Source organism: Eretmochelys imbricata, chromosome 3 (genome assembly GCF_965152235.1).
Source record: "Eretmochelys imbricata isolate rEreImb1 chromosome 3, rEreImb1.hap1, whole genome shotgun sequence".
Lineage (NCBI taxonomy): Eukaryota > Metazoa > Chordata > Testudines > Cheloniidae > Eretmochelys > Eretmochelys imbricata.
Genome location: NC_135574.1, coordinates 170,397,338 through 170,425,312, shown reverse-complemented (window position 1 = coordinate 170,425,312; position 27,975 = coordinate 170,397,338). Strand labels below are relative to the sequence as shown.

The following is a 27,975-nucleotide window of genomic DNA, read 5'->3' as shown; positions in this document are numbered from 1 at the left end:
ATGAACTTTGGCCGGGGCCGCTCGGTGGTGTTGAACGTGGGGGGCACCCGCTACTCCTTCTCCCGCGAGGTGCTGAAGGACTTCCCGCTGCGGCGGGTGAGCCGGCTGCACGGCTGCCTCTCGGAGCAGGACGTGCTGGAGGTGTGCGACGACTACGACCGGGAGCGCAACGAGTTCTTCTTCGACCGCCACTCGGAGGCCTTCGGCTTCATCCTGCTCTACGTGCGGCACGGCCACCTGCGCTTCGCGCCGCACATGTGCGAGCTCTCCTTCTACAACGAGATGATCTACTGGGGGCTCGAGTGCTCGCACCTGGACTACTGCTGCCAGCGCCGCCTGGACGACCGCATGTCCGACACCTACACCTTCTACTCGGCCGACGAGCCCGGCGACGGCGGCGAGGACACGCGGCCCCCGGCCGAGCCCCCGCCCGCCGCCGAGGGCAGGAAGTGGCTGGAGAGGATGAGGCGGACTTTCGAGGAGCCCACCTCGTCCGTGGCCGCCCAGATCCTGGCCACGGTCTCCATCCTCTTCGTCATCGTGTCCATGGTGGTGCTGTGCGCCAGCACCCTGCCCGAGTGGCGGGCGGCGGAGAACCGCAGCGTGGAGGAGCACAGCAGGTACACAGCAGACTCAGTGAGGGAACCCTCCGGGTAGGACGAGTCACTTATTTTCCCACTGTCCAGTCCGGTGTGTCCAGTCCCGTGTGTCCTGCCGCTCATCCTGACAGTTAATGACTATCAATTATTGAGCACCCTGATACTCCACCTTCTCCCCCAGGACTGACAGCCCACCACACAGCCAGCCCTGAAACTCCCCCGGGAGGGTAATGCCTGCCCTGGTAGGGTTTGGATCGGAACCTCCTTGTCCTAGGCCCTATGCTAACTCCCGCATAAAAAACCTCCTTACCCATGAGCCGACATTGTAATTAACAATTCCCTCATCTGTAAACTAGGCGGCTCTGAATTTCAATATCTATTTATTATAGTGGAAACCTCCTAAGTAACAAGGGGAACCTTGTAGCTATTCTTCCTCTAGAAAGAGGGGGACAGATTCTAATCTCGGTTACACTGGAGTAAAATGGATCCTGCACCCCTTTTGCCCACCAATAATCATAACCCATAAGAATAATCCCTTTTAAGTCTGTGGGACTCTTTTATGAGTAAGGATTACTCAAGTGAGGAAAGGGTGTAGGATTGGTCCTCCTAAGTGGAGAAAAGCAAACTAAAACCCTAAATTTTAAGAAATAGATTTATTTTGCCCATTTTTGATTGTTTTAAAAAATTAAATGCAATATATATTCCATAAATATACTTACAAGGACCCAGTCCTCCAATATATACTGTACACAAATGCCCCGCTTCTGCTAGTTCTTAAGTATGTGAGTAACTTTACAGCCCTACATCCTGGCAGGACCAGATTCTATACATAGACTCATAGACATTAGAGATGGAGAAGGTCTGTTAGAGAAATGATTCTGTTCCCTTACAAGTGTATTATATAGTGTCCCAACAGATATTTAAATTGATGCCATACATTACATTTGATTTTAGCCAAAACATATTTAAAAACATTAAGGTTGTGAAATAAACAAAGACATACAAAATTAATATTGTGGCTTTCGGGTTCAATCCTGCAGGTCTTATAAATATGAGCAATCCGTATTGGGCTTGATTCTGATCTCACACCAGTGTTGAACTGGTGTAACTCCATGGATGTCAGTTATTCCTGATTTAAACAAGTGGGAGAACGGACTCAAATGCACAGACTAAGTAAGAATTACTCATCTGAGGGAGTTTGACGTATACAAAAAAAAAAAATTTCTGTTCCTCTTTGCTGATGGGGGATATTTGTGTGCCAGCAGAAGTTTTCATCCTCCACAGTTCAGCCTATCCTGCTTTTCTCTATAGTTAAGTCATCTTGTCATTATGAAATCAGTCTGTTGCCATAGAATTAATTGGTATGTGATATATTCTGTGCTAATAGTCAAATTCATTCCTTGGAAGTATGTTCATGGTTTCCATTGACTTCGATATATGTGTGCAGCTCCAAGTTCACTGTAACTGGGCCAAAGACTTCACTGCAGGATCAAATGGGGGTGGAGATGGACTGAGAGGGAGCTGACTCCTGTTTAGATACAAATACCATGGGTAAAAATGAAAAGATCTATAATTAAGCTTGATATATGTGAAAGTTTCTGGCGGTTTAAAAGCTCGCCTTTAAATTGTCCCTAATTATTTCAGATATGTCCAAAGAGTAGATACCTTGGGTGATTTTTATATAAATTTATGTAGATACCTAACAGATAGAAAAATATGTGCTGACACACCTAAGCACTATTGACTTTACTCACAATAATTCTTGATAGTGTGCAGGTCAACTGTAAAGTTGTTGCACTTACCTAAATGAGTTTTTATTTACAGCTAAGCGTTACATGTTTTATACTTAACTTTTAAACAAAACTTAATACCCCTTCCACAAAAATGCATTTATATAACATTACTCACCAGGGTAACCTTGTCACATGTATAAGTATTTGCAGGAGTGAGCCCTAGATACTAATAACATACAATGTGGCCAGTACCTGGGGAAGAGAAGGAAAAAAAATATTGAAGAGTGCTCTGTAAATAATTGGAAAAAAGCAGTATCAATGGTAGGTTGAGAACTATTTGTGATGCCATATGGAATTGCAAAGAACTGGCCTACGGGATAGGGAATCAGGGTTGTGCTTCAACAATCCCTATGCTGTTCTTGCAGGAATCTTTACTATCTAGCCAATGATGTAACTTGGTTCATTTGAGATACAACTTTATTCATATATTATTGCTTCACAGATGTTAATAGTTTAACATTGAACACATTGCAAATGGGTGCATGTTCTTCCTCCGGTTGCCACCATACTTATAGGACACACTAGTTGAGGTGGCATAGCTCTTACATAGAGTGGCTGTCATAATTATGCACTTCAGTACTAAACACATCAGGAGCTGGAAGAATGTGAGTTTATTTGCAGCTAGTGTAGATCATCATAGGCACGTTGACTTCAGTAAGCTTGTGACAGTTTACACCAGTTGAGAAGCTGACTCTGAGAGCCCAGTCCTGCAAACACATGAGTATTTGTTACTTATGTATTTCCAGGATCAGACCCCAGCACAGCTGTTATCTGGGTTTACTGCCTTTCTGCTTGCTTACCTTTGAATTTCCTTGCTTTCACTGGTATAGTTACAATTTAACGTTATTTACATTTAGAGCCAGATTTTCAAAAGAGCTCAGCGCTAAAGTTTTCCCATGAAATCCAGTATTTTTTTGAATGTAGGTATCTGCTGTGTTTTTAGTCTCTAGTATGTTCATTAATAAAAACTATTGGCCTTTTATCAGTGTTCTTCCTCCTCTTAAAAAGAAAAAACACATAAAAAAATACAGTGTAACAAAAACTCCCATTAATTTCTTTGGTATGAGGGACAAAGTATTATATTTTTCTCACAGCACTGAGCTGGTGACTATATTTCAACAATAAATGGAGATGTTATTTAAATAATTCAGAAATAAGAATCTTTTCATCTTCTTAGTGTATGCACAATGTGCCTCGAGTGGCATGTGACAAAGATTCATCACCGTATGTGGTCCACTGGTTGGATCATCAGTATCTGGCCTGCACCAGGGAAGCTAAAGGGGAGCACAACATCCCTCTCTCACCCCCCATTTTCATAATGCAAAAGATCAGACGACTGCAAAAGTCCTCAAGATTGGTATGTGAAAGTTAAGGTATATCACATGACTGGCATTTGGCACAACTTTTTTTTCCTCCTGGATTTCACAGTGAATCAATTGCCTCAACCTTTAAATTCCATCAGTAAAGTTTAAAAAAGGCTTAATTATTTTTAATACCTATTATAAATTACCTTTTCATTAGCTTCTAGGATTTTCTGAAATTCTACTGGACTTTTATGGATGAGTCTTGCAGTCCTTTTGCAGAAAAAAGTTCCCATTTCAGTTAGCTGAGGAAGGACCGCAGGAGTAAACCCATTGACACAGTTTTAGGACAAGCTTTAGACTCTTTCCAGTGTCTTAAGTGCACCCCTCAGGTGACAAGTGTTTCTTCCTATGATCCAGTCTCTGTTGGACTGGATCTTTGGGTGGCAATTCCCTGTTTTACAACTATTAACAACAGGCCCAACTGTGTTTTGGGGCCTATATAAGCCCTTTTCCTCTGGGGACCTGTGACCAGCAAACTGAGAAAACAAACTTCTAAACAAATCATTATTCATCCATCCAAAAGGTACATAGCACACAGAGCAAAGGGTAAAAACAACAGAGGTCTGTATATATAGTTCCCCTTACCTACACCTAATCTTTTCTTAGAAGTTTAGTAAATTCCTTTCAGCCCAGTTAGCTCTGTCTCTGGTATGGGAGAGAGCCTGTTTGCTGCAGTTTGTGTCTTTCTCAGAGCATTTCCATTTGTGTCTTCCCCTGGGCAACTACTGAGAACCCACCAACAGGTAAATTAAGGTGCATATGATGATATTTATAAAGTATATGCTTAATTATTTCACTCTCTACAACCATACGTTGTTAAGTGCATCACTTTGCACAGCACTCCTAAGGTCTAATTGAAAGGCCAACTGAAGTAGGTGGAAAGACTCTCATGGACTTTAACTGGGTTTGGATCAGGCCCCTAGTCTTTGGATATCTAGATTAATCAGGGAGGGAGGTAGTTTATCTCCTGGGATATTTCATTATATTCTGGGGGCTCTCTCTTAAAAAGAAGATGAACAAGATAGCTAACTACCAGAGTATTTACTGCTTTTTAAAAATAAATTAACACATACAATAATTGCAATTAATTTCAGTGCCCACTCATTTGTGTCAGAACCTTGCTATTCCCCTCCCAATTCTTTACCTGCACATTCCTTATATATTTATTATGTTTCATTTTAAAATGTGCCCATCCTGATGTAGGCATCTGTAAACTTTTTATAAAACCATCAGTTTAGAATCAATATTGTAAGAGAGAGACCCACTGTCACACATCAGTAGAAAAAGCTATGATGGTTACATTTGTCCTGTGTAAAGTAATTCTACAGTACAACAAAGAGATGCATTCTGTTTTCATTGGAAACCACAACGCTTCATTACGATTTTTCCCAGGCTATTTTTCAATTAAAAAAAAATAATTTATTTTTTGGAGAAGGTACCAGACTGGTCATCCCGGCAAGTGAATTGTTATCTGCAGAGCAAGTAAAGTATGGACAGAAGCTGGGCAAGCTTCCCCCAAACAGTCCTACCAATCAGCCTTGACCCTCTTCTGTAGGTAATACCACTAAGAATGATAGAGTAGTTCAGTCCACAGCCTATACAGACCTCTGAATTTATGGAGACTGTTAGTAAGAGTGGTGTCTACTAGTGCCAACTGACACCAGTTTTGTGTACATGTTCAGATGTGAGTACCCATTCACAAGAAAAAGAACTGAGAGCAACAAACCTTTCACGTGGTCCTCTGAACAGCCATCAGATGATTATGAGTTTTGGTCATGACCATTTGGGTCAATATGTGACCCAGTAGTAAAAAGATCTATATTCTATCAATCCCCTGGAGTCAGGTTCCCTTAAGTTAAAGCCATATCATATCCTCTCACTTCTGGGAGGGAGATAGAGGGCCTAGGAAACTCAGGGAGAGTCACGTAAGGGTCCTCTGTTAGGGAGAGGCATGGAGTATAAGAATTCCAAATCCTGCCGATCCCAGAGATTAGCAGGGAATGGGGCTTCTGGTTTGCAGTGAGGCTGCCCTCCATGGGGCTATTTCTAGGAATGAGGGAGTAGAAGTACAGAGCAGAAGTTATTACTGAAAACATTTCGCACAGCAATGTATTTTGTGACCTTGCTCTCCTCCTACCTGGTACATCCCACTCCTCAAGGGAGAAGAATTGTTCCAGGACTTCCACAGGCTGCTGTGGAGCAGACAGCAGCAGCCTCAGTCTCCCCTTCTGTTGCTTTTGGTGATTTAAAGTCCTCCTCATAGACTCATAGATATTAAGGTCAAAAGGGGCCATTATGATCATCTAGTCTGACCACCCACTCCTGCAATAAACCTCTCACCTATGTCTGAGCTATTGAAGTTCTCAAATCATGGTTTAAAGACTTAAAGGTGCAGAGAATCCTCCAACAAGTAACCCGTGCCCCATGCTACAGAGGAAGGCGAAAAACCCCCAGGGCCTCTTCCAGTTCTGCCCCGGAGGAAAATTCCTTCCCGACCCCAAATATGGTGATCAGCTGAAACCCTGAGCATGTGGGCAAGATTCACCAGCCAGATACCCAGGAAAGAATTCTCTGTAGTAACTCAGATCCCACCCCATCTAACATCCCATCCCAGGCCATTGGGCCTATTTACCATGAATAGTTAAAGATCAATTAATTGCCAGAATCGTGTTATCCCATCATACCATCTCCTCCATAAACTTATCGAGTCTCCTCTTTGTTCCCCTGTGTCACACAGCAAATGGATATTTAGGGTCCTGAAAGTTTTTGATTTGTGGACCCATCTATAAACTGATCCTGTTATGACACTGAAATGAGAGCTGTGCAAAATCTTTTGGGGACTTCCTAAGCCTTTCCATTGCAGGTCATTTGGAGCCTGTCATAGACTCACCATCCTGGAGCACCTCCTCATGGCAAGACTCAGCATTGCAGCCCCTCTGTCTTACCCTCCTCCTCCAGGCTTCAGTGGTCTGTGCAGTGACTTGGCCCTCCACTAAGGTCACACTAAGAGTCCGACCCCTCCTAAGGTAACAGAATTCCATCTTGAAGGAATGAAAACTCTTCCACGTGTCCCAGACGCAGTCATCCACAGACTCTTTCCCCCTCTCCCCGACTCTGTACATCTCTTCTCACTCCCTTTCCTCCTAGGGCTTTCTCTCTGGAGGACCAATTTCTCTTAAACCACTGATCCTTGGGGTATCTTCCCTGGAGTCTCTCTTCTCCCAAGCTAGCTTCAGGAGTCTCCATTTCCCCAGCTGTCCTCTTCATTTAGGGACAGTCCCACAGCATAAGCTTTTTCTCACAGAGCAGAAACTCACACCTTCTCATATATGACTCCACTTCCTAGTGCCCTGCAGTCCCTCCTCTATACAAATGACCCAGTCTGGTTCTCCAGCTAGGTCTAATGCTCAATTACCTGTCTCCCGTCCAGGTGCCACAGAACTGACTAATTGAGCTTTCTGTCTCTCCTTAATCCTGCCTCTCCCAGTCCTGTTTGGAATGTACCCTATCACAGAGCCTTTACAACCTATTGTGCCAATTGGCTGTTGTGCATGCTCATTCTCAGAACTATTTTCCCAGGAAGAGATGCCCGCCCCCACCCTTTTTCACATACTAAAATCATGGTTGAATGTGTAGAATGTAACCCCCAGTTAGTAAGTATGTATAACTTATGCTTTCCTAAGCAAGGTAAAACAAAAATAGCTGCTTTTCTAAACACCACCTATCAACAATTACCAGAGGGCATTTGTTCACGTTATAAAATAGATCTCTGCAAAATTTCAGTTAAAAAAACTTTAGCTGTATTTGAATCTCCGGAGCCCAGAAAATACGTTTGAAACCACTAGTGTTTAGTTTCCTACCTTCACAGAACTTCAGAACACCAAACACATTTGTTTCCAACATTTAATAAAAAAGAAGAAGAGCTCCTTGCCAGGCTGAGATCCAGTTTGTCGTGTTTTAGCCTCAAACACCATTTTATAGCTACATTCTAAACTCCTTTATATATAGAGCACTGTGACTAGGTAATGGAACTACATACATCAATTTAAATATAGGGACATGAATGCCTCTGCTATAACTGACTTGTCCGATGAGACATTCATACAAAGGTACATTCAGACTGGGACAGATTGTAGCTAGCCCTGTGTGCGGGTGCACCAGAGAACGAGAGGGTGCCAGGATCTGACATGTCCCCTTACTTCCTCACATAGGCTGGCCATAATGGGCATTGGCAAGATCTACTCAGGACTAGGTGCTGCAAACTTCTACAAAGTGGGTAGGAAGGGATGGTGAAGAGCTAGTGTTTCCCCATCCCCAGCAGCAGTGGTCAGAAGACAACTGCAGAGCAAGTGCACTCTGTACTTTCTTTAGGCACAATAACAGAACCCCTGGGAGCTCCAGAAGGCATTTTGGGAAAAGGGACCTTGTTACTACCCCTAATGTGGGGCTGTGATCATGTATGACATAGTCTAGCCTGTTCAGATATACTATCACTGACAGAATGCAGAACTGAAAGATGTTGACAGGAAAGTTTTGAGAACACAGTAAGTCGAGAATTCCCAACCACTTCACAGATTCAGGCCCTGATTCTGCAATATTTGCTGTTTTATACTTGACATTTTTCTAGTTTAATGCTGCTTTTATGTGGAAATAAGATTTTAGGAACAATTTAGGCACAAATGGATGTTGACGGACTTTAATCACATATTGTCTTGTCGTGTTTTCTTCATGTGTCCTGTTGACTGTGTATGTTTTATTCAGAAGTTTAATAGATGATAAAGTCACTCCAGTTAATTCTTTTTTTGAGATTACAGCTAATTTCTTGGAGAATATTCTAAAGAAAAGAAAATTATCAGTTTAAAAAAAAGAAGAATACACAACTGAAGGATGCTTTGTGACAATTCAGAATATGATTACTTTGAGTACATCACGCTAGTCTTGTTAGTGACTTTAAAAAAGGCATTTCCAAAGCAGTCTAAACCAGTCTATATGTAAAGTAGGTTATTCTGCTAGGTAATTATAATTCAGAACAGAAAATTAAACAAAGTGATTGGTTTAGAAAAAGAGCTACAGAGGACTGATTTTCATTTCACAGACAAAGAACCACATTAAAAATAATGCTGAGGGTCTTATTTGAAAACTGATAAATACCTAGAGATTTAGCGTTTTTGATGAGAACTAAATTTTCATTGTGTTTAGGCACAAGCAGGGGTCATTGACACAATAGAAGATTTTACATACCATCTGTGCTAGAATAGCTAACCACTGAATAAAAATGAGAGTTCAGCATTTTCTCTGAATTTCTCAGATTTTGTGAAATTTTGAGGGAGCATTATTTTATGTTTCTTTTAAAAATATTTTCTCAATTTTTAATGGTCGGTTGTTTTAAAACTGAAATGAGGAAGGGGAAAAACCTGCTAAAAATCTTGATTGGAAACATACAGAGTAGATGCTGGTTTGCCTAATGATATCAACATAAAGTCTGTGTTGTAAATATGTATTTAAACTTTTTAAATTTACATATGATTTAAACAATGGACTATAATATATAGTCTGTCAGGTGAACATAGAGTGAGACAGTTTTAAAATGTATATGCTTTATTCATCCTCTTCCACCCTGTCTCCTCCTCTATTAAAAAGAAGCAGGGTGTTTGGCATAAGGAAATATCCAGAGTATTTTAAGAAAAGTGAATACAGAATATGCTGTGTCCTCATTCTTCCAGGTGTATGCATCTTAGTTGGTTTTAATTTCATATTATATGTCAAAGATAATTAGGCCATATTAAGGGCTAGTTGCTAAATCTCAGTTTTCTTAACTGATGCTATTTATCTATTAATGAGCATACAAGTAACAAACAATGAATCATTTAAGGCAAAGTTACTCAATCTGAGGCTGCAGAGCTAATATGTAGCCCTGCTGAGTCCTCATATAGGCCGTAGGTCTGATCATCACGTTCTTCTTACTCTGCCTGGCCTCAGGAGCACCAACTACCTGTCCCCAGTGACACATGTGGGATAGGGTGGGACTGGATGGAACAAGGCTACTGGAATTATTCTATGAAGGGGAGGAGAGAATGGTCATAGAGAAGAACCATATCCTTCCTATCAATAACCGGGGAATGGAAGAGGGACAAAGAGAAGAATGGAGCCTTCTTCTCAATAGCTAGGAAATGTGTGGATGTATGGGGGGAGGTGGGAAGGGGCAGGTAAAATGGAATGATTGAAGCTATCCTATTGATTGGAAGGAATGTCAAAGCTAGAACGCATGATATCCTGATTTTAGTTCACCCATGCTTGCATCAATAACATAAGATCTGATGAAACAACCAGAGCAGCACAGTATGCAGCAATTATTTTGTAGCTCTGCAGTTCAATTCTGTAATAAAGTGACTCCTGTTTTTCAAGATGGAGTACCACTGATTCCCTGTACAGCTAAAAAGCTGTTTCTGTCGCTTATGCTCCAAAGTGAGCGCCACAAGCTTCCCGGCTTTCACAATCTTGGAGTTTCTCATTGTCTTCAGAGAAGTAGCACTCCTAGCTTCTGGATATGTACTATCTACTTCATAGGGCTGTCGATTAATTACAGTTAACTCACACAATTAACTAAAAAAATTAATCGTGATTCATCACAGTTTTAATCGCACCGTTAAACAATAGAATACCAATTGAAATTTATTCCATATTTTTGGATTTTTTCTACATTTTCAAATATACTGATTTCAAATACAACACAGAATACACACTATACAGTGCTCACTTTATATTATTTTTATTACAAATACTTGCACTGCAAAAATAATAAACAATAGATACTGTATTATTCAATTCACCTCATACAAGTACTGTAGCACAATCTCTTCATCGTGAAAGTGCAATTTAGAAATGTAGATTTTTTTTTGTTACATAACTACACTCAAAAACAACACAATGTCAAACTTTAGAGCCTACATGTCTGCTCAGTCCTACTTCTTGTTCAGCCAATCGCTAAGACAAACAAGTTTGTTTACATTTATGGGCGATAATGCTGCCTGCTTCTTATTTACAAAGTCACCTGAAAGTGAGAGCAGGCATTCACACGGCACTTTTGTAGCCGGCATTGTAAGATATTTACATGCCAGATATGCCAAACATTCATATGTCCCTTCATGTTTTGGTCACCATTCCAGAGGACATACTTCCATGCTGATGATGCTCATTAAAAAATGTGTTAATTAAATTTGTGACTGAACTCCTTGGGGGAGAATTGTACATCCCCTGCTCTGTTTTACCAGCATTCTGCCATATATTTCATGTTATAGCAGTCTCAGATGATGACCCAGCATGTTGTTTGTTTTAAGAACACTTTCACTACAGTTTTGACAAAATGCAAACAATATACCAATGTGAGATTTCTAAAGAGAGCTATAGCCCTCGACCCAAGGTTTAAGAATCTGAAGTGCCTTCCAGAATCTGAGAGGGATGAGGTGTGGAGCATGCTTTCAGAAGTCTTAAAAGAGAAACACTCCAATGCAGAAAGTACAGAACCCAAACCACCAAAAAAGAAAATCTGCCTTCTGCTGGTGGCATCTGACTCAGATGATGAAAATGAACATGTGTTGGTCTGCACTGTTTTGGATTGTTATTGAGCAGAACCTGTCATCAGCATAGACACATGTCCTCTGGAATGGTGATTGAAGCATGAAGAGACATACGAATCTTTAGCGCATCTGGCACATAAATATCTTGCAACACCGGCTACAACAGTGCCATGCGAATGCCTGTTCTCACTTTCAGGTGACATTGTAAACAAGAAGTGGGCAGCATTGTCTCCTGCACATTTAAACAAATGTGTTTGTCTGAGCAATTGGCTGAACAAAAAGTGGGACTGAGTGAACTTGTAGGCTCTAAAGTATGACACTGTTTTATTTTTGAATGCAGGTTTTTTTGTGCAAAATTCTACATTTGTAAGTTCAACTTTCATGATAAAGAGATTGCACTATAGTACTTGTATTAAGTGAATTAAAAATCCCATTTCTTTTATTTTTACAGTGCAAATATTTATAATAAAAATAAATATAAATATAAAGTGAGATTGTACACTTTGTATTCTGTGTTGTAATTGAAATCAATATATTTGAAAAAGTGGAAAATATCCAAAAATATTTAAATAAATGGTATTCTATTATTGTTTAACAGTGCGATTAATCGCGATTCATTTTTTTAATCGCTTGACAGCCCTACTACTTCAGCATTTCTTGGCCAACTATAATTGACCCTATCCTAGGACTTCACCAAACAGGATCATCATGCAGGGAAAATGGGATCATATAAATGACACTGAAAGGCTCCCTGGAGCCTAAGTTGCATCCTGTAATGTCCTAAGGCAGCCATGGCGTCAACCCAACTGGCTGACACAATGGCAGTGAAGTTGAAGAATAAGAATTAAGATGCTGCCTTTAGGTAAAGTCAAAAGCCAGTCTATCTCCCTGTCATAAATATAAAGGGAAGGGTAACAGCCTTTATGTATGCAGTAACATCAATTCCCTTCTGGCCAGAGGTACAGAATCACTTACTTGTAAAGGGTTAATCAGTTCAATTAACTTAGTTGGCACCTGACCAGAAGGACCAATGGGGAAAGAAGATACTTTCAAATCTGCGGGGGGGGGAAGGGAGGGGGAAGGTTTTGTTTGTGATCTTTGTTTTATTCCCTCTCGGGACAAAGAGAAAGACCAAGCAGGTAACCCAGCTCCTACTGAAATGATACATCTAAAATTACAGAAACTGTAAGTAATAGCAAGAAAATGCATTAGATTATCTTTTGTTTTAGCCTGTAAATTTTCCCTATGCTAAGAGGGAGGTTTATTCATTTTTGTAACTTTGAAGTTGTGCGTAGAGGGGAATCCTCTTTGTTTTAAATCTTTTTATTACCCTGTAAAATTACCTTCCATCCTGATTTTACAGAGGTGCTTCTTTTACTTTTTTCTTTATAATAAAGTTCTTCTTTTAAGAACCTGATTGATTTTAGTATCCTAAACATAAAGGGTCTGGTCTGTACTTTTATTAAAGACAATTGGTTGGAATATTATTCTCAAGCCCCAGGAAAGTGGGTGAAGGGGCTTGGAGGGATATTTGGGGGGGGGGGGGAATAGGGCTCCAAGTGGCCCCTCCCTGAATATTTGTTTAAATCACTTGGTGGTGGCAGCAATACCGTCCAAGGACAAGGAAAGGAATTTGTGCCTTGGGGAAGTTTTAACCTAAGCTGGTGGAATATAAACTTAGGGGGTCTTTCATGCGGGTCCCCACATCTGTGCCCCAGAGTTCAGAGTGAGGAGGGAACCCTGACACTCCTCATCTAATTGTGACATACAGGGCAGTCACTCACGTCCTAGTAGTGTAATGTTTAGAGGAGCTAGGAGGTCAGTTCTGCAGGGGACATGTTCCCAATGGGTGCTGTCAGAACAAGAATGGGAAGTTATGGAAAATGGGAGGCAGAGAGTTCTTTTCCACATTGTAGTCATGAAAGAGCTCTTGGTACATTCTGTAGGGGGGCCAATTCAGGCCAAATTTCCACAGTGTAACTGCCTGAACAGGAAAGACCTCATCCCCTTCCTCCTCGTTTTTATTCATAGACTGGAAGAGAAAGATACGTTTCCTGCTTTTTCAACTCCCAATTGATTTCCCAACTTTGAATGAATTAGTCCAAATGAAGAAAATATTCCTTCTGTGCCTGCAGACGAGACTGCTGCTATCAATACCTGGTTTAGCACTTCAGCAAACTCTGGTTCCAGGTGCTTAGCTAGTGACTTCCACCAGTTCAGTGGTGTGACACTTTGCATTAAGAAGTGAGCCAATCAGAGCTCAGATAGGGAGAAGCTATAAAATAGGAGTATGTGACCACCTAGGCGGGTTTAGCGGATGATCCTGATGAGATACATGATGGTGTTGTTATACCAATAAAATAAAAACCAGCAGGATCTTATTAACGGGAAAAAGGCAAAATACCATATTTATTGTGAATACAGAAAGAATCATAGTAAGCAGTTAGTTATAGCTATAACATTCCATTCAATCTCATATTTATTTACACATTCATACACACACACACACACAGGTTCTTCAAGGTTGTTATCATAGTTACCAGCCTTAGAGTTGCTCATGCCAAGCCACTGGCCAGGTGGCCTGGACATGAGGAGGGAGCAGGGCCTTGTCAGATGCTCATCTGATGCTTCTGGAAGTTGGTTTGCAGAATCAGACCCCCCCAAAGTTCTCACTTTCTAGAGTCCATTTTTATAGGAGATTCTTCCTATGCCAGTCTATGGGAATTGTTTCATCATGCTGTTGCTGAATCAAGCAGCAGGTAGCACATTCCTGACGGCTCAGTGCTGCTAGATGTTATCTTGTTTTTTGGGGCTTTTCTTGAGGCTGTTGGGTGGGTTCCAGTCTGCCCTCTGGGGGTCCTCTGATTATTTCCACTTGACGCCTTCTTCAGCTGATGGACACTGGATTCTTAGGCTGGCACCTCCCTGATCATTCAGTTATTATCCACACCAAGCATACATCCACATACATCCTCTATCTCTATTTTAATCACAATTGTTAATACAACAAAAGGGCGGGGAGTCTCTGTAACAACAGAAACAGCACCCAGAGTATTGCTTTGAGAACAGACTCTGTCTTAAAATGTACTAACGCAATTAGCAGCTTGCAAGTTTCACACATAGAGGGAGAGAAACAGTACTAAAAACCAAGAGACCTCTTAATTAGTAATACCCTGGAATTTAAACTGTGGGGAATTAAACTCATTTGTGATTTTAATACAGAACTTCTTTAATATGATCTAAGTGTCTCCTGGAGTAAGAGGCTAGATCCCAAATCCTGTGATGACTGCCAGTCTCTTGCGCTCATCAGCACAGTCCCTGGGTCTCCCACACACTCAGGCCCTTAATTATTTATAAAGTTTGACCTGAAAAGTTAGATTCCTTTCCCCTGATTCTTTCTTTATATAGAAAAGCAGCCTGTAATGTAAAGGTTTTGATAGAGGCTCATGGACTCATCATATTTATTTTTTATTTAAAATTTTGAGAGATTATAGTGAGTTTAGGCCTCCCATAGTTTGCATTCAAATCAGATTTAATTTTAAATAGGTTTATTTTTAAAAAGAAAAACTTAGTATAAATTTAAATAACAAAAATCTGATTTAAATTAGAAAAAAATCCCCCTCCCCCCCTTCATCGATTTTTATCCACCCTTCCCAAAAGCTACATGGGGTCCACTGAATCAATACCAACTCCAAGGGAAGATTCCACCAAGATTGGAACCTAATGTTCCCTAGATGTTCCACATCCAAGTATTGACCTAGCCACATCCTGCCTAGTTTTATACAAGAAAGAATCAACATAACATGCTCATGGCCTTAGGAGGAGCTATCAAGTGGAATTTTTTTGGATGTGCAGAAAACAAAACAAAAACCTCTTTCACTTAAATGTTGACTGCCAAGGGTCAGAGCCACAACATAAATCCTGGAAAATAAATCCTAGAAAATGGATTGGAATGGAATGAAGTCCCCTTAAATGTAGAATATTTTTGGGCACACTTAATAATGTATGTGAATTCTATATCCAAAGATAGGAATTGTTTATTATTATTATTAAGATCCCAGACAGCTTACAACCTGTAAGCAAGTGCAGACTCTGTCGGAGTCTGCATTAGCATGACAGGTTTCAAAGTAGCAGCCGTGTTAGTCTGTATCCGCAAAAAGAAAAGGAGAAATTTGTTAGTCTCTAGGGTGCCACAAGTACTCATTTTCTTTTTGCATTAGGATGATTTGTATTAGTTTGCCTTTGCTATTCAAGAGAGGGAGAGAGGAAATGGTCACAGAAAATTCCAGAGACACAGTTTTTCATTTTAGTGTGGAGCATGGGAGAGATATAAAATGATATAATATTTTTGAAGGGAACTGTGTTCCTTTGCCAGCTCTCTTCTAGCAAGATAATAGATTATTTTTTCCGTGGTATTCAATCATGAGTGACAAATACTACTTTTTAAATCAGGAAAGGAAAATACATAATCTATTAACTAAGTTCAATAATGTCTTTATGGCTGCATATAATCTGTGCATTTCTGTATGTTTTGTTTTGAGAGAACACTGTGATCTGAACTGAACTGCCAGATGCTATAAACCTAGGTTTTTAAAAATGGATATTTTGTAGATATATATAAAAGGCATCCTTATAACTTATGTTTAAGGCACTCAGTCACTATTAAATAAACACTAACATTACCAAAAGCTTCAGATCATTTAGACAACAGGTCCTTTTACTATACTGCACTATAATTCTTAAGAGAAAACATTTTGATTTATGTGGATCTACACATTAAACTTTTCTAAGATAAATTATGTCAATATATTTGTATAGGCCTTATCTGAGAGAAAAGCCCCTAACTCATAGATGCTTCATGGACCTCCCTGGCTATCTATGCAGATTAAGTGGCTGCCTCTGACTGAATGACAGGTTTCAGAGTAGCAGCCGTGTTAGTCTGTATTCGCAAAAAGAAAGAAAGAAATGTGGCACCTTAGAGACTAACAAATTTATCTGAGCATAAGCTTTCGTGAGCTACAGCTCACTTCATCGGGTGCATTCAGTGGAAAATACAGTGGGGAGATTTATATACATAGAGAACATGAAACAATGGGTGTTACCATACACACTGTAAGGAGAGTGATCACTTAAGGTGAGCTATTACCAGCAGGAGGGGGGTGGGGAAACCTTTTGTAGTGATAATCACAGGTGGGCCATTTCCAGCAGTTGACAAGAACGTCTGAGGAACAGTGGGGGATAGAGCGGGGGAATAAACATGGGGAAATAGTTTTACTTTGTGTAATGACCCATCCACTCCCAGTCCCAGTTAATTGTATCCAGGTGTTTGTCTCTATCTGAGGGGTTGGAGCGAATGCGGTTGTATCGTAGAGCTTGGCTGTAAACAATGGATCGTGTGGTATGGTCTGGATAAAAGCTGGAGGCATGTAGGTAGGAATAGCGGTCAGTAGGTTTCTGGTATAGGGTGGTGGTTATGTGACTATCACTTATTAGCACAATAGTGTCCAGGAAGTGGATCTCTTTTGTGGACTGGTCCAGGCTGAGGTTGATGGTGGAACTTGTTGAAATCATGGTGGAATTCCTCAAGGGCTTCTTTTCCATGGGTCCAGATGATGAAGATGTCGTCATCAGTGTAGCGCAAGTAGAGTAGGGGCATTAGGGGACGAGAGCTGAGGAAGCGTTGTTCTAAGTCAGCCATAAAAATGTTGGCCTACTGTGGGGCCATGCGGGTACCCATAGCAGTGCCGTTGATTTGAAGGTATCCATTGTCCCCAAATGTGAAATAGTTATGGGTGAGGACAAAGTCACAAAGTTCAGCCACCAGGTTTGCCGTGACATTATCGGGGATACTGTTCCTGATGGCTTGTAGTCCATCTTTGTGTGGAATGTTGGTGTAGAGGGCTTCTACATCCATAGTGGCCAGGATGCTGTTTTCAGGAAGATCACCGATGGATTGTAGTTTCCTCAGGAAGTCAGTGGTGTCTCGAAGATAGCTGGGAGTGCTGGTAGCGTAGGGCCTGAGGAGGGAGTCTACATAGCCAGACAATCCTGATGTCAGGGTGCCAATGCCTGAGATGATGGGGCATCCAGGATTTCCAGGTTTATGGATCTTGGGTAGCAGATACAATACCCCAGGTCGGGGTTCCAGGAGTGTGTCTGTGCGGATTTGTTCTTGTGCTTTTTCAGGGAGTTTCTTGAGCATATGGTGTAGTTTCTTTTGGTAATCCTCAGTGGGATCAGAGGGTAATGGCTTGTAGCAAGTGGTGTTGGAGAGGTGCCTAGCAGCCTCTTGTTCATATTCTGACCTATTCATGACGACGACAGCACCTTCTTTGTCAGCCTTTTTGATTATGGTGTCAGAGTTGTTTCTGAGGCTGTGGATGGCATTGTGTTCTGCATGGCTGAGGTTATGGGTCAAGTGATGCTGCTTTTCCACAATTTCAGCCCGTGCACGTCGGCGGAAGCTCTTTATAATAGACGTCCAGTCTGTTGTTTCAACCTTCAGGAGGAGTCCACCCAGAATCCTTCTTTTTGTAATCTTGATAGAAAGGTCTCTGTGGGTTAGTATGTTGTTCAGAGGTGTGTTGGAAATATTCCTTGAGTCGGAGATGTCGAAAATAGGATTCTAGGTCACCACAGAACTGTATCATGTTCATGGGGGTGGAGGGGCAGAAGGAGAGGCCCCGAGATAGGACAGATTCTTCTGCTGGGCTAAGAGTATAGTTGGATAGATTAACAATATTGCTGGGTGGGTTAAGGGAACCACTGTTGTGGCCCCTTGTGGCATGTAGTAGTTTAGATAGTTTAGTATCCTTTTTCTTTTGTACAGAAGCAAAGTGTGTGTTGTAAATGGCTTGTCTAGTTTTTGTAAAGTCCAGCCATGAGGAAGTTTGTGTGGAAGGTTGTTTTTTTATGAGAGTATCCATTTTTGAGAGCTCATTCTTAATCATTCCCTGTTTGCTGTAGAGGATGTTGATCAGGTGGTTCCGTAGTTTCTTTGAGAGTGTGTGGCACAAGCTGTCAGCATAGTCTGTGGGGGATGTAGATTGTAATGGATTTTTTACCTTCAGTCCTTTTGGTATGATGTCCATCTGTTTGCATTTGGAAAGGAAGAGGATGTCTGTATCTGTATGAGTTTTTTCATGAAGTTGATAGATTTCCACTCCATACGGCTAAATTCAGTGCCTTGCATAATGACAGGTTTCAGAGTAGCAGCCGTGTTAGTCTGTATTCGCAAAAAGAAAAGGAGTACTTGTGGCACCTTAGAGACTAACAAATGTATTTGAGCATAAGCTTTCGTGAGCTACAGCTTACTTCATCGGATGCATTCAGTGGAAAATACAGTGGTGAGATTTACATACATAGAGAACATGAAACAGTGGGTGTTACCATACACACTGTAACAAGAGAGTGATCACTTAAGGTGAGCTATTACCAGCAGGAGAGTGGGGGTGGGGGAAGTGGGGAACCTTTTGTTGTGATAATCAAGGTGGGCCATTTCCAGCAGTTGACAAGAACGTCTGAGGAACAGTGGGGGGTGGAGGGGATCCTTGCAACAAAGCCCATTGCCAACTGTGTCCACATATCTATTCAGGGGACAGCATCATAGGGCCTAATCACATCAGCCACACTATCAGAGGCTCATTCACCTGCACATCTACCAATGTGATATATGCCATCATGTGCCAGCAATGCCCCTCTGCCATGTACATTGGTCAAACTGGACAGTCTCTACGTAAAAGAATAAATGGACACAAATCAGACGTCAAGAATTATAACATTCAAAAACCAGTTGGAGAACACTTCAATCTCTCTGGTCACTCGATTACAAACCTAAAAGTTGCAATTCTTCAACAAAAAAACTTCAAAAACAGACTCCAAGGAGAGACTAGGAGTACTTGTGGCACCTTAGAGACTAACCAATTTATTTGAGCATGAGCTTTCGTGAGCTACAGCTCACTTCATCAGATGCATACCGTGGAAACTGCAGCAGACTTTATATATACACACAGAGAATATGAAACAATACCTCCTCCCACCCCACTGTCCTGCTGGTATGCATCTGATGAAGTGAGCTGTAGCTCACGAAAGCTCATGCTCAAATAAATTGGTTAGTCTCTAAGGTGCCACAAGTACTCCTTTTCTTTTTGCGAATACAGACTAACACGGCTGCTACTCTGAAACAAGGAGAGACTGCTGAATTGGAATTAATTTGCAAACTGGATACAATTAACTGGGACTGGGAGTGGATAGGTCATTACACAAAGTAAAACTATTTCCCCATGTTTATTCCCCCCTCCACCCCGCACTGTTCCTCAGACATTCTTGTCAACTGCTGGAAATGGTCCACCTTGATTATCACTACACAAGGTCATCCCCCCCACCCCCCTTCTCCTGCTGGTAATAGCTCACCTTAAGTGATCACTCTCCTTACAGTGTGCATGGTAACACCCATTGTTTCATGTTCTCTATGTATAAATCTCCCCACTGTATTTTCCACTGAATGCATTGGATGAAGTGAGCTGTAGTTCACGAAAGCTTATGCTCAAATAAATTTGTTAGTCTATAAGGTGCCACAAGTCCTCCTTTTCTGACTGAATGGGTACTTATCTTTTTTTAATGGTAGCATTTAGTTTATAAGGCAGAAATTATTCCCTTGCTATTGCCTGACCATTACTACCCCCTCCATTTTTGTGGCTGGGGTGTCTCTCTTTTGTTGGGAAGAAGGACCTGCATTGAAAGCCAATCCACGGTGGCTAATGGAACCAGTGAGTTTCAGAGGGCTCTGAAGAATATTATCTTTCTAACAGACCACTATCTTAGGCTTTGTCTACACTACACAGCTTTTAGCGACATGGCTGTGTGGCCACAGTCATGCCGCTAAAAGTCGTGCAATGTAGCCGCTGTTTGTCGGCTCTCCTGCCATCAAAAAACTTCCACCCCCATCCTTATGGGTGCTCCACTTTAGGTGTCTGTGTGCCCCTGCACCTCTAATCAGAGATTTTTGGTAGCAGTGTCCCGCTGAGTCCGCGCATGTGCTCTCCCTTCCTCCTGGTCTGCCTGGAGGCTATTTAGCACTGCACAGGCAAACTCCTGTCACTTCCTTCTCTACTGCCTTTGGCCTCTGACAGAACAAGCAGTTGTCCCTTCCTTATGTGTCATTAACATAAGTAGTGTTTGGTTTTGTTACCTTTGTTCTCCCTAAAAGTACTCAAGTTAGTGTTTTATTTTATTTTATTTCTTTGGTTTGAAAAGAAAAGAGAAAAAGGAAAAGAACTTCACTTTCCTTCCCTGTCTGGGGGCATTCCCCCCCTTCCCCAGGCATCTAGAAGACTCATAATTATTTTGCTTTTCAGTTGTTTAAAAAAAAAAAAAGTAAAGGCAATGTTCTTCTGCATATTCCTCCCTGCTAGAGGATGACAACCCCCTGTCCAGGGGCTTGCCTGGCTTTCTCCGCTCCAAGCGGTGCCTCTCCTGCCAGGAGTCAGTTCCTGTAATGGCCACTCACTGTGCCTGGGAGACTCTCACAGAAGTGCTTTACCTCCACACCTAAAACTGCAGCCTCACAGGAGCTGGGAACTGAAGTAAAAATTCCTCCCTACAGAGAAAACACTTTAGTCTGCAGGGGACTCCAGTGGGTGTTGACCCTGGATCATCCCTGGAGCCTTCACTTCAAAAGGGGTGAAGAGGAGAAGAGAGAGAGAGAAAGAAGAAGCCACCAGCAGACGCCCCCTGGAAAGGCTCCTCTGAGCAACTGGCCAGCCAGAGGGGTGTTCCCCAGTGCGGCCATCTCGGCACCGATCCCCGAGTAGCTGGCCAGCCAGTGGGACTCCCCAGAGCAGCCACCTCGGTAGGACAATACCAGCAGAGCAACCTCCTGCTGTGAGCTCAGCTGCTGCTCTGGTTGGGCACGGAAGCTCTGGAAGCTGAAACCTGAGAAGGGGCTTCCTGCTGTGAGCTCTGCCCTGCTCTGGGCTCTGCTCTCCCCACGGACAAGGGGCTTCTGTAAGCTCTGTGCTGCTTTGAGCTCTACTCTGGGCAACTACTGCACCGAGAGGGGACAGTTACCATACCATCTCAAAAAGAGCGACACAGAGAAGCCCTGCTGTCAGCTCTGCTTCCTCACTGAGACACCAGAGGCTTCCACCCTCATGCTCTGAGGCAATGGTACCATCCCCTAAGGGGAGGGTACAGTTACGGTACCATCTCTAAAAGGGCGGCATAGAGAAACGCTTTGGTACCAGATGCAACAAAACTCCCATCTAGGAAGTGTTCTGCACGTTCCCAACCATTGATACCGACTACAGACAGTCCTCTGGGGTTCCGGCTGAGCCCATGGTAACACAGGTGCTCTGATACTCTGGAGACCTGTGGCCTCAGTACCCAGGGAGAGACAATTACCACACCGTCTCTAAAAAAGTGGCACCAACAAACTTTTTGTACTGGGCAAAACTCTCATTTAGGGAGTGCTCTGCCCAACTATCGGTACTGACAATGTACCACATTCCTTCCTCTGTGATACCAAATGAACCCATGGTCCTGCATGAGCTCTAATACCCTGGAGACCTGATGATTGGGGAAGGACCACAGTCCCCATTACTTGGTACCAGGACCCCGGTATCGAGCACATCCCAGCATCCAGAATCGCTCTTAGCACTGGACTGTATACTGCCAATACCCCAGACAGCGGCACACTTACTCACTGACGAATCTGACACTGTCCAGGAGGAGATCATTCCCTGGCCCCTCAAGGTGGCCCACCACCACACTACAAGGGTCATCCCCAATTCCATCATGCCAACCGCCCTGCCTCTCCCTCCCAAGACCATATTGTAACTCTTCGGGTATATACACACACATGGCGCAACCATCTCAGGGAGAGTCCACCAGATGGTTTGCTACAACCTGGCACCTGAGCAAGGGCAGGAGAAAGCTTTTTCAGAACAGGAAAGAAGGGGGAAAGGAAAAAAAAACCCTGAAGAGGAAGCTACCTCTTCAGCACACTTCTCCTCATCTCTCCCAGATGAGAGTGTGCTGCCCACCTCTCATCACTAGGTGAAGATTTAAGAACTTTCTTGATCTTACCAAGAGGGTAGCATATGAGCTGAAGATTCCCTTACAGGAGGTGGCAGATACACATCACAAGTTGGTGGAAATTCTGCACACTACCTTCTCATCTAGAACTGTCCTCCCAATTAATGAGCTGATTCTAGATCCTACCAAAGTCATCTGGCAGAGCCAGCCTCCATCGCACTAACCAGCAACAGAGTGTAAACAAAAACAACCATACATCTCTACCCAAAGAGGCAGACTTTGTTTTCAGCGTCCGCAACCCAACTCCATGATAGTGGATGTGGTTAATTCATGAAGCAAGCAACATAATGCCAAGTCAACTCCATATGATCAGGCTTCGCAAGATGGCATATTCATTGACAACATTATTGTTTAGAGTCATAAATTACCAAAAACTGTCATGGCCAAAACAATTTTGTTAATCTTGGGAAACCCAGGATGTTTCTGAAACATTACTGGAATCACAAAAAGAACAGATTCAGACCATTCTTAGAGAAGGTCAGTTAATAGCCAGACTGGTCCTGGAGACACCACTGGATGTAGCTGTTACAGCTGCCCGCCCAGTCTCCATGACAGTGGTACTGAGGTGGGTTGTGGGGTTTTTTTTTTTTTGTTCGCTACACCTCTCTAGATTGCCCAAAGAGCTACAGACTTCCAATCTGAAGGGCCAAACTCTTTGCGGAGAAGACAGATTTTCTCACCACATCCTGAAGGAGTCTCGGACCGCACTACACTCCTTAGGAATCTACACTGTGGAACAGAAGAGAAGATATACGTTTCAACCACACCATATTTCACAATCTTCTCAATACTCACCATCTCTGTGCTGTTATGAGCCACAGTGTAAGAGGTCCAGGGCTCAAAAGTGAGAACAGTCTGCACCCCAGTCCATGACCTCTCAAACTGCCTCTTATAAGCACTTTGATGAGCTGGTGGGGGCCTGAACAATGATACCTTACAGCATCATCTGCCATCTATACACCTGTCACGCCACTCAGAAGTCACCTTACCTTACTTCACAGCAGTTAGGACCAGCTCTAGAGCAAAGAGATTGATTTCTAGCCCTGAACCTACAGGGTGCCTACTGCCATATCTCAATACAACCATCATACAGGAGATTTCCTACTGCTTACCTTTGGGGCAGGATCATTATAGGTACAGACTGCTCCACACAGGGTAGTCTCCAAGGTTCACTTCATTGTAGTGGCATACTAACCCCAATACGGTGACTGGACTTTATCAGCACCAACCTGATGCAGTACAAGCGAGAGCGCTCCTCTCACTACCCACATTCACCACCCTGGGACACGTCTCCCTAATATGCTGGGGAGCTCACCTACACAGCAACACACAAAGGTTATGATGGACTTAATGTGACCTGTATGTTTTGTATAAACTGCCAAGGAGCTGCCAGATCTCCCTCCCTCTGCAAGACAGCATTCAAACTTTGGAACTGATGTACCCATCACAATGTGCTCATCTCAGCTGTCTGTCTACAAGGGATACAGAATGGGATAACCAACAGTCTCAGGTGGAATTTTCTCACAACAACGAGTGTATACTGAATTCAGAGGTGCTTCAATATATAGCCACCCTTTGGGGAAACATTCACTGGCGGTTGCCCTTATCTTCCCAGCAGACAGGGCCCACTTTTATGTCTTTTCCCAGTTTCCTACCCTATCCAAGATTCTGTTGAAAATTCAACAAAACAAAGCGAGAGTTATTGTGATTGCCCCTCTTGACTATGACAAGTCTGGCTCCCTTACCTAACGGAGATGGCAATATGCCCTCCTGTTCCTCTGACATCAGCCCATTCCTCACCCACTCTCTCAAAACAATTGACTGACCCTTCACCCCAACTCATGGGTCCTCCACCTCCAGGCTTGGATCTTTCTTTGTTCCAAGGCTTAGAAGCAGAATGCTCTGACAAGCTGAAACACATGTTGCAACACAACCACAAGTTGACCACTCCACATACCTATCTACAAAATGGAAACCACTCTAAGTTTGTACCATTCCAAACAGACAGACCCAACCTCATCTTTCGTCCCTCTAATTAAAATGTAGTGCAAAAACTCTCACTCAGCTCCCTTAAGGTACATCTCATGGCAAAAACGGCTTCCCACTTGGAGTTTGCTCAACCACTAATGCGTAGACTCTTTAAGAGCATTGGGACTCTCTTCTCCCATGTGACACCACCCGCTCCAGCCTGGGACTTTAATCTAGTTCTCAGGGCTTGGACTAGACCTCCCTCCAAGTCCAGGGCAACTTGTTCTCTCTTACACCTGTCCATGACGACAGCATTTCTAATTGCCATCACCTCAGCTAGGCACGTAGGAGAAATAGCGGCCCTGATGGCACACCCATCATTCACAGCCTTTGTCTTAAAAATAATAATAATTAATAACAACAACTCTAAGGCCATATCCCAAGTTTCTCCCTACTTCTTCTGCACTTTCCATATGAATCAACAGATCCATCTCCCTGTTTTTTCCCAAAACCACATTGTGACAACTGGGAGACAACTGTGCATATGCTAGATATTAGAAGGACATTAGCATTCTACTTGGACAGGACTAAGGACTTCAGGAAAACCCCTAAACTCTTCCTTTCATCCACAGAAAGATCCAGAAGCTCTGTGATATCTCCTCAAAGACTATCCAAATAGGTCTCTAGTTGCATTAATCACTTAGCAAGGGCGCAACTTGCTTCCGTCCATACGCACTCCATGAGATCAGTTCCTACCTCAGTCACATTCCATAGGGATACCCCTATCTCCCCAATCCATAGAGCAAACTTTCGCAGAACATTTCGCAGAACATTATGCGATCACTGAAGATTTGGCCGCTGACACATCTTCGACTCCACAGTACTCTCTGTAGTAAAAGACTCCGCTCTGAAGTCCCAGCCTCCAGTGGTGGGTACTGCTCCAGAGTCACCTAAAGTGGTGCATCCATAGGGACACTACTCAAAGAAAAAGAGGAAGTTACTCACCTTGTGCAGTAACGATGGTTCTTAGAGATGTGTGTCCCTATGGGTGCTCCACAGCACGCCCTCCTCTCCTCTACTTCGAAGTTCTCTGTTGGGCTTTGTGGTAGAGAAGGAAGTGAGGCGGGTTCGCCCGTGCAGTGCTAAATAGCCTTGAGACAGACCACGAGGGAGGGAGAGCACATGCGCGGGCTCAGCGGGACACTGCTACCAAAAATCTCCGATTAGAGGTGCAGGGGCACACAGACACCTAAAGTGGAGCACCCATAGGGATACACATCTTGAAGAACCATCGTTACTGCACAAAATGAGTAACTTCCTCTTCACACTGTCACTTGTTGCAGCAAAACTTTTGTCTTTTGGAGGACGAGGGGGGTGGTTTAACACCTCTGAAAGACAAAAGTTTTGTTGTTCAGTTGCCAGTGTAGATATAACCCACGTGGTTAAGAGAAATATCAGCATGTGGGCTAGATTCCACGCTATGCCTCTCAACAGAACTGGTTCTCTAGCAAAACAGGCAGAATCTTCTCTGGTTGCATTTCAGCCTATAATGCTTGCTAGGGCTCTGAAATTGTTTGGGCACATACAGACTGTTATCTTTGAGTTACAGTTTGTCCTTCCTGGCTGGTTAAAGCCAATGCAGAGGTGTTGGCACCATTGTTGGGGCTGATTTTTAGTGCCTCCATGCGGCGCTATCTTTTCTTAAAGGAATAGTGGATTCTTACTTAAGAAGCCATCACTTGGCATGGACACTCTCTCCAAATATTGCTCCATTCTAGATCTCCAGTGGTGGTGAAACAACTCCGGTAAATCTAGAGTTTTCAAGTCTTTTTGACTCCCATCAGTTGGGTTTTAGACCTCTTATGGTACTGAGTTTTGAGTTTCTGAAGGCCATAGATGAAAGTGCTTGTGAGATAGGGAAAGCAAGGAGAGAAAATAGCAGATATTATATTAGCCCCCTTAATTAACAAGATATGCTCATGATTAATTTAATAAGAGGGCATGTTTCCACCTGCAGGATATCATACTGGATCCCCAGGAGCTACTGGATACTTAGAAACAGCAGTTGCTATTTGTGCCTTCTGCTGGCCCCAATTCAGTAAAGCATTTAAGCATGTTCTTAAGTCTCGCTGACTTCATTGGGACTTAAAGATATGCTTAAAGTTAAGCCCATGTGTAAGCACCCTTCCTGGACAGGGATACTTTCCTGCATCCGGGCCTGTTTGTACTTGATAAGAAGGTTGTGCCCTCACCATTGACTTGGTTACGGTGAAATTAGGTTATTGCAATGCCCTGTACATTTTTAAACCCTTTAGAAATTTCAGCTAGTGCAGAATGCAGTGATTCCGCTTGTAAAAAGGAGGTTGAGAGCAAATTACATGAGCTATTTTCCCTAAAAGTAGATTTTCAATTTCTCAGTGCTCACTGTGGGGTTTAATTTTTGTGGCCCAGGTCAGCAGACATGTCTTTTTCCTTAATAGGTTGTTCTGCTAATGAGCTGCCACTCCATAGGTTTTGGTAGCTACGATAGCTTGCGAAGTATGGAGATCTTAAGCTGCATAGGGACCTAGAGTTTTAGATTTAGATATGAATAGCTGTCTACATTATTTTAAGACATTATCCTGTAGTGTTCCTGACTTTGCAGAAGTATCCTCACATATTGGTAATGTTAACAATTTGTAATTCTAACAAAGTGTTTACTAAATGAATTGCAGATATAATCAAATCCTTATGAGTAATCAGTTCTGAGTTGTACTCACTGTAGCATGGTATTATATTTACACAAAAAAGCTCAGAATAAGATAGCGTGGCTCACCATTCGGCACACCCTCCACTAAGGCTCTGAATTAATATCAGTTTAGTAATGTCCACAACCAAACCTTAATTAAAATGCTCATATAGAATTAAAATGCTCCACTTTGTTTCTTTTGACAGGATCATTGAAGCTATCTGCATAGGCTGGTTCACTGCAGAGTGCATTGTGAGGTTCATCATCTCCAAAAACAAGTGTGAGTTTGTGAAGAGACCCCTGAACATCATTGATTTGCTGGCAATCACTCCTTACTACATCTCTGTGCTAATGACAGTTTTCACGGGGGAAAATTCTCAACTCCAAAGGGCTGGAGTCACTCTGAGGGTTCTTAGGATGATGAGGATTTTTTGGGTGATTAAACTTGCCCGTCACTTCATTGGTCTTCAGACACTTGGTCTGACTCTGAAGCGTTGTTACAGAGAGATGGTGATGCTTCTTGTCTTTATTTGTGTTGCTATGGCAATTTTTAGTGCACTTTCACAACTCCTTGAAAATGGGCTGGACTTGGGAACAAAGAATAAGGATTTTTCCAGCATCCCTGCTGCCTGTTGGTGGGTAATAATCTCGATGACCACGGTTGGTTATGGTGACATGTGCCCCATCACTGTACCTGGAAGGATTCTTGGTGGAATTTGTGTAGTTAGTGGGATTGTTTTATTAGCATTGCCTATTACTTTCATCTATCATAGCTTTGTGCAATGTTATCATGAGGTCAAGTTCCGATCTGCTAGATACAGCCGAAGCCTCTCTGCTGAATTCTTAAATTAA

The 27,975-nt window shown here is 42.6% G+C and overlaps 1 protein-coding gene across 2 annotated transcripts; it reads left to right on the top strand.

Moving 5' to 3' along the window:
* On the top strand, positions 1-27,975 carry KCNG3 (potassium voltage-gated channel modifier subfamily G member 3). Of its 2 annotated transcripts, none has more exons than XM_077811965.1 (2): positions 1-620; positions 27,330-27,975. In XM_077811965.1, exons 1-2 carry the CDS (start codon positions 1-3, stop codon positions 27,973-27,975), a joined length of 1,266 nt encoding a protein of 421 aa, XP_077668091.1. The 2 variants fall into 2 exon arrangements, with proteins under 2 accessions (XP_077668091.1, XP_077668090.1); XM_077811964.1 differs by having other exon boundaries at positions 1-653.

Bases quoted from the DNA above. Each gene is read 5' to 3' on its own strand.
- KCNG3 (XM_077811964.1), top strand. From the start codon at position 1: ATGAACTTTGGCCGGGGCCGCTCGGTGGTGTTGAACGTGGGGGGCACC. The intron at 654-27,329 runs GTAGGACGAGTC...TTCTTTTGACAG, and splicing joins TCAGTGAGGGAACCCTCCGG to GATCATTGAAGCTATCTGCA.